The sequence below is a fragment of the Piliocolobus tephrosceles genome, chromosome 6 (genome assembly GCF_002776525.5).
Source record: "Piliocolobus tephrosceles isolate RC106 chromosome 6, ASM277652v3, whole genome shotgun sequence".
Lineage (NCBI taxonomy): Eukaryota > Metazoa > Chordata > Mammalia > Primates > Cercopithecidae > Piliocolobus > Piliocolobus tephrosceles.
This window is the reverse complement of record NC_045439.1, coordinates 54,909,601-54,921,712: the sequence shown is the minus strand read 5'-3', so window position 1 is coordinate 54,921,712 and position 12,112 is coordinate 54,909,601. Positions and strand designations below refer to the sequence as shown.

At 38.4% G+C, this 12,112-nt stretch overlaps 1 protein-coding gene across 4 annotated transcripts in view; it reads right to left on the bottom strand.

Annotated features, from left to right (window-relative positions):
* The window catches only part of TXNDC16 (thioredoxin domain containing 16), a 119,942-nt gene that overhangs the window by 47,248 nt on the left and 60,582 nt on the right, over positions 1-12,112 (bottom strand). For all 4 annotated transcript variants that reach the window (XR_002733745.1, XM_023222621.1, XM_023222622.1 and 1 more), the window contains 2 exons: positions 10,586-10,729; positions 10,001-10,060 (listed from right to left, as the gene is read on the bottom strand). Coding sequence is in view for 3 of the 4 variants with exons in the window: in XM_023222621.1 (XP_023078389.1) it covers positions 10,001-10,060; positions 10,586-10,729 (204 nt within the window). In the remaining variant the exon portion in view is untranslated. The remainder of the gene's footprint in view (positions 1-10,000; positions 10,061-10,585; positions 10,730-12,112) is intronic.

Genomic DNA, 12,112 nt, shown 5'->3' with positions numbered 1-12,112 from the left:
TTTTTTAAATTTAAATTTTAATTTTTTTTTTTTTTTTTTTTTTTTTTGAGACGGAGTCCTGCTCTGTAGCCCAGGTTGGAGCGATCTTGGCTCACTGCAAGCTCCGCCTCCTGGGTTCACACCATTCTCCTGCCTCAGCCTCCCAAGTAGCTGGGACTACAGGTGCCCAGCACCATGCCCAGCTAATTTTTTCTATTTTTCAGTAGAGACGGGATTTCACCTAGGATGGTCCTGATCTCCTGGCCTCATGATCTGCCTGCCTCAGCCTTCCAAAGTGCTGGGATTACAGGCATGAGCCACGGCGCCCGGCCTTTGTCTTATTCACCACTATATACCCACTGCCTAGCACAGTGTCTATTACACAGTATGTACCCAGTAAAAATGTATAGAATGTACATTGATATTTCTTCACAAATTTTAAATTCTTACATTAAAGGATATTAATACTTGAATTTTGTCTGAGCATATCAACAAATAGAAATCCTTATTTCTTCCCAAATCAGACCTGCTAAGTTACTTCCTATCAAAGTTCTCTTATCCTTGTTTTAATCATTTTGATACAGGAGTTAAGAAGAAATCACTTAGGCAGATAGCAAGGGTATGGGAGTCCTTGGTAAGGTTTTTCTTTTTAATGAAAAGTAGCCCCAAATCTTTTTCTAACAAAGAGCAGCCTGTAAGCTGGAAGTTTGCACCTACTGGCAGGAACTAAGGACTAGACGTTTTCAACATGGCCGCTCTGTCTTCCCTTCTCTGCCAGGCATGTGTTCCATAAGGAGCAGACAAGATGGCCCCAGACAACTGGAAAGTCCATTTGTATAAGATTAAGGTGGGTCAACCAGACTTTCCTACGCCACTGTGTAAACATCATACCTGACTGAACCAATCTATGAGCACTATGTAAATCAGACACCACTTTCTAAAACTGGACTATAAAACTCGACACATTCGCTACTAGCCAGTCCTTTCTGCTTGGAGACCCCTTCCTCTATAGAGGAAGCTGTTTCTCTTTCTCTTCTCTCTATTAAACTGCTCCTAAACTCCTTGTGTGTGTCCGTGTCCTAAATTTTCCTGGTGCATGACAACAAACCCCAGGGTGTATACTCCAGACAACGCAGCTGCTTCAATTTCATCAATAAACATCTGGTGATGCTTGTTTATACAAAGTGCCATGTTATATATTTTGCACCCAAGTATAGAATATAGTGCTCTTCCAGCTGCAGTTCTTTCCTTTCAATAAGCATCCTCAGCATGTCTACTACTGCTAAAAATGTGATTATTCCTTTGTCCCTACAGTTGAAATGGAAAATTTTGATGTTATTTTTAAAACCAGAAAAGTAATACTGATACATATCATTAAAAGTTATACTGAAGTTATCAATTTAAAAGTTTTATTTTTATTCCTGTAAAATGGTTCCAATATTTATTCATGTTTCAATTAAAATAGTCTAATATTCTAAGATGCCTATAGTATTACATCCCATATACTTTATCAATGCAGTAATTTCAAATAGGTTCCTAACTGAAAGGAAAAAACAGATTATCTTAGATACAGGTATTATGTAAGTATAAAATTTTGACATTTGCTGCCACCTTGTGACAGAGTAAAAAACATTCTTCATTGTCTTGGACTAAGAGATACAAATGGCTTTTTCCCACAAAATCAGATCTGTCAGAAAGACAGATGATAGAACTAAATGTCCAAGGTATTATTATGTTTTCCTAATTTATAAAGTTATAGTGTAGGCTTCAACATAAACACAAAACATTGTAATTACCTATGCAATGCATTTCTACATTAAGTTCCCTGAACTTTCAAAATAATCCATTCTGATATCTGATTACCAAAAAAAATTGTTCTTCATAAAGAACATAGTGAATGAAAAGGAAAACAAGTCCCGGGTTGCTTATCTACTTTTTTATTCTACAAACACATACAACTCTGAGCCCTTGCATTAAGGAGGCAGGTAGTTTATTTGGTCATTAATAGAAAAGAATGCAAGGAAATCTTTTTCCATTTTCATCTGTTGTCTAATTAAATGGGGTGGAGAGAGGGATAATTAATCATATTCTTGAGGAATATTATCCAATCACTACTTCATTATGATTTATATTTTCTCCTTCGTTGCTTTTCTTCTAAGTATTTGCCAATAAGGCTATGGAATCTAAAAGAAGAAAACTTACATTTGTCCGTAGATTGCAATTTGCTTTGCATAAAGGAAAATATGAAATCAAGTAAGAGGATTTGCTTATTTAAAAAATGATTAGAGGATGGGCACAGTGGCTCATGCACTGGGATTATAGTGGCTCACTATAATCCCAGCACTCTGGGAGGCCGAGGCAGGTGGGTTACTTGAGGTCAGCAGTTTGAGACCAGCCTGGACCCTGTCGCTACTAAAAATATAAAAATTAGCCAAGCATGGTGGTGCATGCCTGTAATCCCAGCTACTTGGGAGGCTGAGGCAGGAGAATCACTTGAACCCAGGAGGCGGAGGTTGCAGTGAGCTGAGATCACACCATTGTACTCCAACCTGGGCGACAAGAGCAAAACTCCATCTCAAAAAAAAGATTACAGATCATTGTGTCTACAGACTTAATTATCCCTTCACTCAGTAATAATCAAAAGTTGGATCAAATGTGGTTGGGTAATAAAAGGAATGGGGACAGAGAGAACAGCGTGTGGAGGCTTGCATCATGAACTTTTGCTCCAAAACCACAGCAATACATAAGGAGAGCCAAGAGAACTGACAGACCCTCTGAAGGAAGTGATTGCACCTGCAGGACCTGGGAGACACCCCAAATACTGTGAATACTCAAACTGGAAGTGGGAAAGGCAGATCGTCCCCCCTGAACACACACTCCCATGGGGGAACCTAAAGGTCTAGATTACAGGAGAAGATTCTGACCTTACCTGGAGTTGAGTCAATTTAGAGAGCAGAGCGAAAGCGAAATACATGGATAGAGGAAGCAGCAGGAAAATCCCTGTGGGCTCGCTGGGTCCCCTACCAAGCCATCTGTGCCTCACCTCACAAGGGGTCCTTGAGGAAGGCTACTGGAGGCACTCAGAAAAGGCCACAGGCAAAAGGAAACCTCTAGCTGAACTTTGTAACAATTTGAACCAATCGAAAAGTCTCCTGGCCAGAACTCGGGGTAGGGCATGAATCCAGTGTGCAGACACCACAGGTTGGGGAAGAAAGGAAAGCCCTACTTATTTTCGCAGCTGGAAGGCAGGTAGCCTAGGGCAGGTTCTCAGCCCTGTTCACCCACTGCCTGCAAACAGACTTGGTGCTTCTGAGTGGGGGCACAGTGGAAGTGAGACTGGCCCTTTGGGTTGTATGGGAGCTGGGTGAGGCCTGTGACTGCTTTCCTCCACTTCCCTGATAACCTGCATGACACAGCAAAGACAGCCATAATCCTCCTAGGAACATAACTCCATTGACCTGGGAACCTCACCCCCATCCCCCACAGCAGATGCAGCAAGACCTGCCCAAGTTGAGTCTGAGCTAAGGCACACCTAGCCCTGCCCCCATCTAATGGTCCCCTACCCACCGTGGTAACTGAAGACAAAGGGCATATACTCTTGGAAGTTATAGGGCCCTGCTCACTGCCTGTTCCTCCCGACACCAATGCACTTTCGAGCCAATCCTCTCTTGAAAGTGCCACTTCCCAGCAGGAGGTAAATCAGCACAAAAATAGTGCATTAACCAACCAAAGCTAAGGACTCTCACAGAGTCCATTTTGCCCTTCTGACACCTCCACTGAAACAGGTGCCAGTATCCATGGCTGAGAGACCCACAGATGGTTCACATCACAGGACTCTGTGTAGACAACCCCAAGTACCAGCCTGGAGCCCAGTAGACTTGCTGGATGGCTAGATCCAGAAGACAGATAACAATCACTATAGCTCGGCTCTCAGGAAGCCATATCCCTAGGAAAAGGGAAAGAGTACTGCATCAAGGGAACACCTTGTGGGACAAAAGGAACTGAACAACAGCTTTGAGCCCTAGACCTTCCCTCTGACAGAGCCTACCCAAATGAGAAGGAACCAGAAAACCAACTCTGGTAATATGACAAAACAAGATTCTTCAACTCATCCCCAAAAAAATCACCCTAGCTCTCCATCAAGGGATCCAAACCAAGAAGAAATCCCTGATCTACCTGAAAGAGAATTCAGAAGCTTAGTTACTCAGCTAATCAGGGAGGTGCCAGGGAAAGGCAAAGCCCAATGTAAGGACATTGAAAAAAATTATACAAGAAGGAAGAAATATTCAATGAAATAGATAGCATAAATAAAAATCAATCAAACCTTCAGGAAACAATAGATGCACTTACAGAAATGCAAAATGCTCTGGAAAGTCTCAGCAATAGAATCAAACAAGCAGAAGAAAGAACTTCAGAGCTCGAAGACAAGGTTTTCGAATTAACCCAATGCAACAAAGACAAAGAAAAAAAATAAGAAAATATGAACAAAGCCTCCAAGAAGTTTGGGATTATGTTAAACAACAAAACCTGAATAATCAGCATTCTTGAGAAAGAAGAGAAATCTATTTGGAAAATATATTTGGGGGAATAATCAAGGAAAACTTCCCCAGCCTTGCTATAGAGAACTAGGCATCCAAGTACAAGAAGCCCAAAAAACACCTGGGAAATTCATCACAAAAAGATCAATGCCTAGACACACTGTCATCAGGTTATCTAAAGTTAAGACAAATGAAAGAATCTTAAGAGCTGTGATGCAAAACACCAGGTAACATACAAAGGAAAACCTATCAGATTTACAGCAGATTTCTCAGCAGAAACTCTACAAGCTAGAAGGGATTGGGATCCTATCTTCAGCCTCTTCAAACAAAACAATTATCAGCCAAGAATTTTGTACCCACCAAAACTAAGCTTCCTAAGTGAAGGAAAGATACAGTATTTTTCAGACAAACAAACACTTGAGAGAATTCGTCACTACCAAGCCAGCACTACAAGAACTGCTAAAAGGAGCTCTAGATCTTGAAACAAACCCTGAAAACACATCAAAAAAGAACCTCTTTAAAGCATAAATCTCACATGACCTACAAAACAAACACAATTTTTTAAAAAGGTATACAGGCAACAAATAGCATGATGAATAGAATGGTATCTCACATCTCAATACTAACATTGAATGTAAACGGCCTAAAGTAGCTCCACTTAAAACACACAGAATTGCAGAATGGATAAGAATTCACCAACCATCTGCTACCTTCAAGAGACACAGCTAACACATAAAGACTCACATAAACTTAAGGTAAAGGGATGGAAAAAGACCTTCCATGCAAATGGACACCAAAAGCGAGCAGGGGTAGCTATTCTTGTACCAGACAAAACAAACTTTAAAGCAACAGCAGTTATACAAAAGACAAAGAGGGTCATTATGTAATGATAAAAGGCCTTGTCCAACAGGAAAATACCACAATCCTAAATATATATGCACCTAACATTGGAGCACCTAAATTTATAAAACAATTACTAACAGACTTATGAAATGAGATAGATAGCAACGTAATAATAGTGGGAGACTACAATAGTCCACTGACAGCACTAGACAGGTCATCAAGACAGAAGGTCAACAAAGAAACAATGGCTTTAAAGTATACCCTGGTACAAATGGATTTAACAGATATTTACAGAACATTCTACCCAACAACCACAGAATACACTTTCTATTCAACAGTGCATAGAACTTTCTCCAAGATAGACCATATGATAGAGGCCACAAAATGAGCCTCAATCAATTCAAGAAAATTGAAATCATATCAAGTACTCTTTCAGACCACAGTGGAATAAAACTGGAAATCAACTCCAGAAGGAACCTTCAAAAACATGCAAATACATGGAAATTAAATAACTTGCTCCTGAATGATCATTGGGTGAAAAATGAAATCATGATGGAAATTTAAAAATTCTTCAAACTGAATGACAATAGTGACACAACCTATCAAAACTTCTGGAATATAGTAAAGGCAGTGCTAAGAGGAAAGTTCATAGCCCTAACTGCTTACATCAAAGTCTGAAAGAGCACAGACAGACAATTTAAGGTCACACCTCAAGGAATTAGAGAAACAAGAACAAACCAAGTCTGAACCCAGCAGAAGAAAGGAAATAACCAAGATCAGGGCAGAACTAAATGAAATTGAAATAACAACAACAAAAATACAAAAGATAAATGAAACAAAAAGCTGGTTCTTTGAAAGAAAAATAAAACGGATAGACCATTGGCAAGATTAACCAAGAAAAGAAAAGAGGAAATCCAAATAAGCTCTATTAGAAACAAAATGGGAGATATCACACTGACACCACAGAAATACAAAAGATAATTCAGAACACCTTTATGGGCATAAACTGGAAAACCTAGAGGAGATAGATAAATTCCTGGAAAGATACAACCTTCCTAGCTTAAATCAGGAAGAATTAGCTACTCTGAACAGTCCAATAACAACCAGTGAAATTGAAATGGTAACAAAACTACCAACAAAAAAAAGTCCAGGACAAGACAGATTCACGGCAGAATTCTACCAGACATTCAAAGAAGAATTGGTACCAATCCTACTGACACTATTCCACAAGAAGAGGAAAACAGAACCCTTGTGAAATCGTTCTATGACACCAGTATCACCCTAATACCAAAACCAGGAAAAGACATAACCAAAAAAGAAAACTACAGACCAATATCCCTGATGAACATAGATGCTATAATCCTCAACAATGCACTAGCTAACTGAATCCAACAACATATCAAAAAGATAATCCACCACGATCAAGTGGGTTTCATACCAGGGATGCAGCGATAATTAAAATACACAAGTCAATATATGCAATACACCACATAAACAGAATCAAAAACAAAAATCACATGATCATCTCAACAGATGCAGAAAAAGCATTCAATAAAATCCAGCATTCCTCTATGATTAAAACTCTCAACAAAACTGGCATATGAGATACATACCTCAATGTAATAAAAGCCATCTATAACAAACCCACAGCCAACATAATACTGAATAGGGAAAAATTGAAAGCATTCCCTCTGAGAACTGGAACAAGACAAGGATGCCCACTCTCACCACTCCTCTTCACCACAGTACTGGAAGTCCTAGCCAGAGCACTCAAACAAGAGAAAGAAATAAAGGCATCCAGATTGGTAAAGAAGAAGTCAAACTGCCGCTATTCGGTGATGATATGACTGTTTATCTAGAAAACCCTAAAGACTCATCCAGAAAGTTCCCAGAAGTGATAAAAGAATTCAGTAAAGTTTCCAGATACAGAATCAACGTACACAAATCAATAGCTCTTCTATACACCAACAGCGACCAAGCTGAGAATCAAGTCTAGAATTCAACCTCTTTTACAATAGCTGCAAAAAAAAAAAAAAAAAAAAAAAAATACTTAGGAATATACCTAACCAAGGAGGTGAAAGACCTCTACAGAGAAAACTACAAAAGACTGCTGAAAGAAATCATGGATGACACAAACAAATGGAAACACATCTCATGTTCATGGATGGGTAGAATCAGTATTGTGAAAATGACCATACTGCCAAAAGCAATCTGCAAATTCAACACAATTCCCATCAAAATACCACCATCATTCTTCACAGAACTAGAAAAAACAATCCTAAAATTCATATGGAACCAAAAAAGAGCCCACAAACCCAAAGTAAGACTAAGCAAAAAGAACAAATCTGGAGGCATCACGTTACCTATTTCAAACTATAAGGCCAGAGTCACCAAAACAGCGTGGTACTGGCATAAAAATTGGCACAGAGACCAATGGAACAAAACAGAGAACTAAGAAATAAACCCTAATACTTACAGCCAACTGATCTTCAACAAAGCAAACAAAAATATAAAGTGGGGAAAGACACCCTCTTCAACAAATGGTGCTGAGATAATTGGCAAGCCACATGTAGGAGAATGAAACAGGATCCTCACCTCTCACCTTATACAAAATCAACTCAAGATAGATCAAAGACTTAAATCTAAGACCTGAAACTATAAAAATTCTATTAAAAAAAAGAAGACAGCATTGGAAAACCTTCCAGACGTTGGCTTAGACAAGAATTTCATGACCAAGGACCCAAAAACAAATGCAATAAAAACAAAGATAAATAGCTGAGACTTAATTAAATGAAAGAGCTTTTGCACAGCAAAAGGAACGGTCAGCAGAGTAAACAGACAACTCACAGAATGGGAGAAGATCTTCACAATCTATACATCTGACAAATAATATCCAGAATCTACAATGAACTCAAACAAATTAGCAAGAAGAAAAAAAAAACTCCCATCAAAAAGTGGGCTAAGGACATGAACAGAAAGTTACAAAAGAAGATATGCAAATGACCAATAAACATGAAAAAATGCTCAACATCACCAATGATCAGGAAAATGCAATCCAAAACCACAACGCAATACCACCTTATTCCTGCAAGAATGGCCATAATCAAAAAAATGTTTTAAAAAATAGATGTTGGCATGAATGTGATGAACAGGGAACTCTTCAACACTGCTGGTGGGAATGTAAACTAGTACAACCACTATGGAAAACAGTGTGGAGATTCCTTAAAGAACTAAAAGGAACTTGATCCAGCAATCCCACTACTGGTTACCCAGAGGAAAATAAGTCACTATGTGAAAAAGATACTGGCACACATATTTATAGCAGCACAATTTGCAACTGTAGAAACATGGAACCAACCCAAATGCTCATCAGTCAACGAGTGGACAAAGAAACTGTGGTACTGTATATGTATACAATGGAATACTACTCAGCCATAAAAAGGAATGAATTAACGGCATTTGCAGCAACTGGGATGAGACTGGAGATGATTATTCTAACTCAGGAATGGAAAACCAAACATCACATGTTCTCACTCATGTTTGGGAGCTAAGCTATGAGGATGCAAAGGCATAAGAAAGACAAAATGGACTGTGGGGACTCAAGGGGAAAGGGTGGGAAGGGGGTAAGGAATAAAAGGTCACAAATTGGGTGCAGCACAGTGTATACTGCTCAGGTGATGAGTGCACCAATCTCTCACAAATCACCACCAAAGAACTTACTCATGTAACCAAACACCGTCTGTTCCCCAATAACCTATGCAAATAAAAAAATAATAATTTAAAAAAAGGAATGATACACTTAGGTTTGAGTATCTGGAATCAATTTCTTGAGTTTTCAAAAGCATCAATGTATAAATAAGTTGTACATCAGTACATAGTTTCCATTAAATGAAACAAATTTATGAAACTCTATTATTCATTTATTCAATTATTAAAAACCAGATATTCTGCAAATGTAAGGCAATATGCCAAGCCCAGTAAACTGATATAAGGCATACTACCTAACCATAAGGAACTTACATTAAGCATACCTAATCCATTATTACCTCTCTAATAGGCCTCCCTCTTTTTCCCTATGTCTTTGCTGAGATGGTATCACAGATATTTTCAGTTAAAGTCCATTCCTTGGATCTTTATTTGCCCACTATTAAATCAGGTTTCATAGATAGTTAACATAAAAAGATCCTGGATATTAAAAAGCATTCCATCCATGAAGAGTAAACTATACAGTTTCAAGAACACAGGGATCTTTGATCTCTCATTAGACCATGAGACTGGGTCTTGAATCTGCCAAATTTTTATCTCCAGTATTTAACTGGAGTAACTGGCACAGAATAGGCACTCATAAATGCTTGCTGAATGACTGACTTGAACCAAAAAGGTTGTTGGATTAACTGTGTAGCCACAAGTAATTAATACATAGGCTCTCTACTTTCCACTAAAGACAGTTCTATGAAGACAAATCAAAGTGAATGCTCCTAAGCACTCCTGAAACTCCTGGTTCATTAACTTAACCCTGGAGACACAAACATAGTAACCCGAAATTTTATGTGGTTTTCTACATTTTCTGCATGACATAGTTTTACAAATAGCTGCAGTTCAAAATCAGAATAATATGCATGCATAGCACAGTACGATACCTTTCAGTTTAACTGCCACATCAATATAGGATTGCAAAAATGCCATGGATACCGCTTGCCCTACATGAAAATGAAAAATTCAAGATATTACATGTGTATCTCCAAAGCATCCACACTGATACGTAACAAATATATAGATTTATGAGGTTTCCCAAAATTATTGTTAATCAGAAATATTCTACTATACATTTCTCAACATAGTCCAACCACTTAAGAATTTCAAAAGCAACTGATTTTCCGCACTTGTACTGCAAGGAATATAGCTAAATAGCTATGATTTGAAGACAAAAGCAATATACTTACTATAAATCTATAATAACTGTTAATATGTTAAAATCATTAGCGTGAGTCACAATTTTTCAAAATTAATGTCTAGTTTAATCATTAATCTTTAATTTGTAAATCAGATATAAATAAATTGCACAATCCCAGAATCAGAAGTAAATGCTTCCATGCACACAGTCTACTTGAGACATACGAAAGCAATTTCATTTTACAACATGCAATACATGGAATGCCAAAAGTTAAATCTGTGTTTTTAAATGTCCTAATATGTAACAGTCTCCTATGAAGGGTCATACTCACAACCAGCATAGAAGAGTACTATGCTGTCAGAAGCCATCACTGTTGCATTAAATGTTTCTTCTGTTAGTTCCACTGTGAGTTCCAAAGGTAATTTTCTCTTCCTATCTCTGAAAACAGTTTCTGCCACTTCATCATCCTGAACATCTGAAATGTTGGAAAAAAAATTAATTTAAATATTGATGTATAATGAAAACGATTTAAGCTCTTCTCATAGGAAGCATGTAAGAATTCAGTACTTTATACAAACTTTTGAATTAATCCTATCTTAATAGTTAGGATGCATGATATTTAAAGTACTTTCCAGTTGCTTAACTGACTCTGAGATGCTTCCTGACCTAGAAGTTGTAAAGTTTTAGTCAATTTCAAAATTAAAACTTGTTCTACAAAGAATATTAATAGTGCTGTTTTGTTTATGTTGCCTCTACTATATGCCAAGCATTGTGACAGGCACTAGGAAAACTGGTAAACAAAACAGAGTCCTGACCACATGGAACTTCTATCTATGGAAAAGTCAGACAAACTGATCACTGAATCAACATATAATTATAAATTATGACCAATTTGTGAAGAAAGGTAAAGGATACACTGAGAGATTATAACAGGGTTATTTAGATTGGGAAGCCCAAAGTCTGCCAGGTGGAGAATCAAGAAAAGAATGTTTTAGACAAAGAGAATTATATATGCAAAAGCTCTGAGACATACAAGAGTTTAGCACATACAAGGCTGAGAGAAGGCAAATTTGACTAAGACAAGATGGGGCTGAAGGAATAAACAGCATGAGAAAACTCTAGGCTAGGCAGTGGCTAGATCATAAGATGTCACATGAGACAAGAAGTCTGGATTTTATCCAAAAAGCATCAAGTTATGAGTGGATTCTGAATATGTAAAAACCTTTCCTTAATTTAGATAGACCAATCAATAGACTGATAGATCCATCCATCCATCCATCCATCCATCCATCCATCCATCCATCCATGTATCTTCAAAAATACATTTGGATTCATAAATATTCTGTTGGAAGTTTGTAGAGATTGTATGGTAACACAGATGGAGCATATAACTTGACTAAAGGATAAAGCTTCTTAGAAGAGTTGACACTAGCTGAATATGAAAAGAAAAAGAAATCTCAGGTAGGCAGAGAAGGCAGTGGCGGCATAAAGAGCAAAGAGAACAGCATGAGCAAAGGCACAGTGGCATGTAAGAGCATAGTGCAGTTGGAAGTTCAAACACTGACTGGATATATTATGATAATAAGAATTGTTGGGCCGGGCGCGGTGGCTCAAGCCTGTAATCCCAGCACTTTGGGAGGCCGAGACGGGCGGATCATGAGGTCAGGTGATCAAGACCATCCTGGCTAACACGGTGAAACCCCGTCTCTACTAAAAAATACAAAAAACTAGCCGGGCGAGGTGGCGGGCGCCTGTAATCCCAGCTACTCAGGAGGCTGAGGCAGGAGAATGGCGTGAACCTGGGAGGCGGAGTTTGCAGTGAGCTGAGATCCGGCCACTGCGCTCCAGCCTGGGCGAC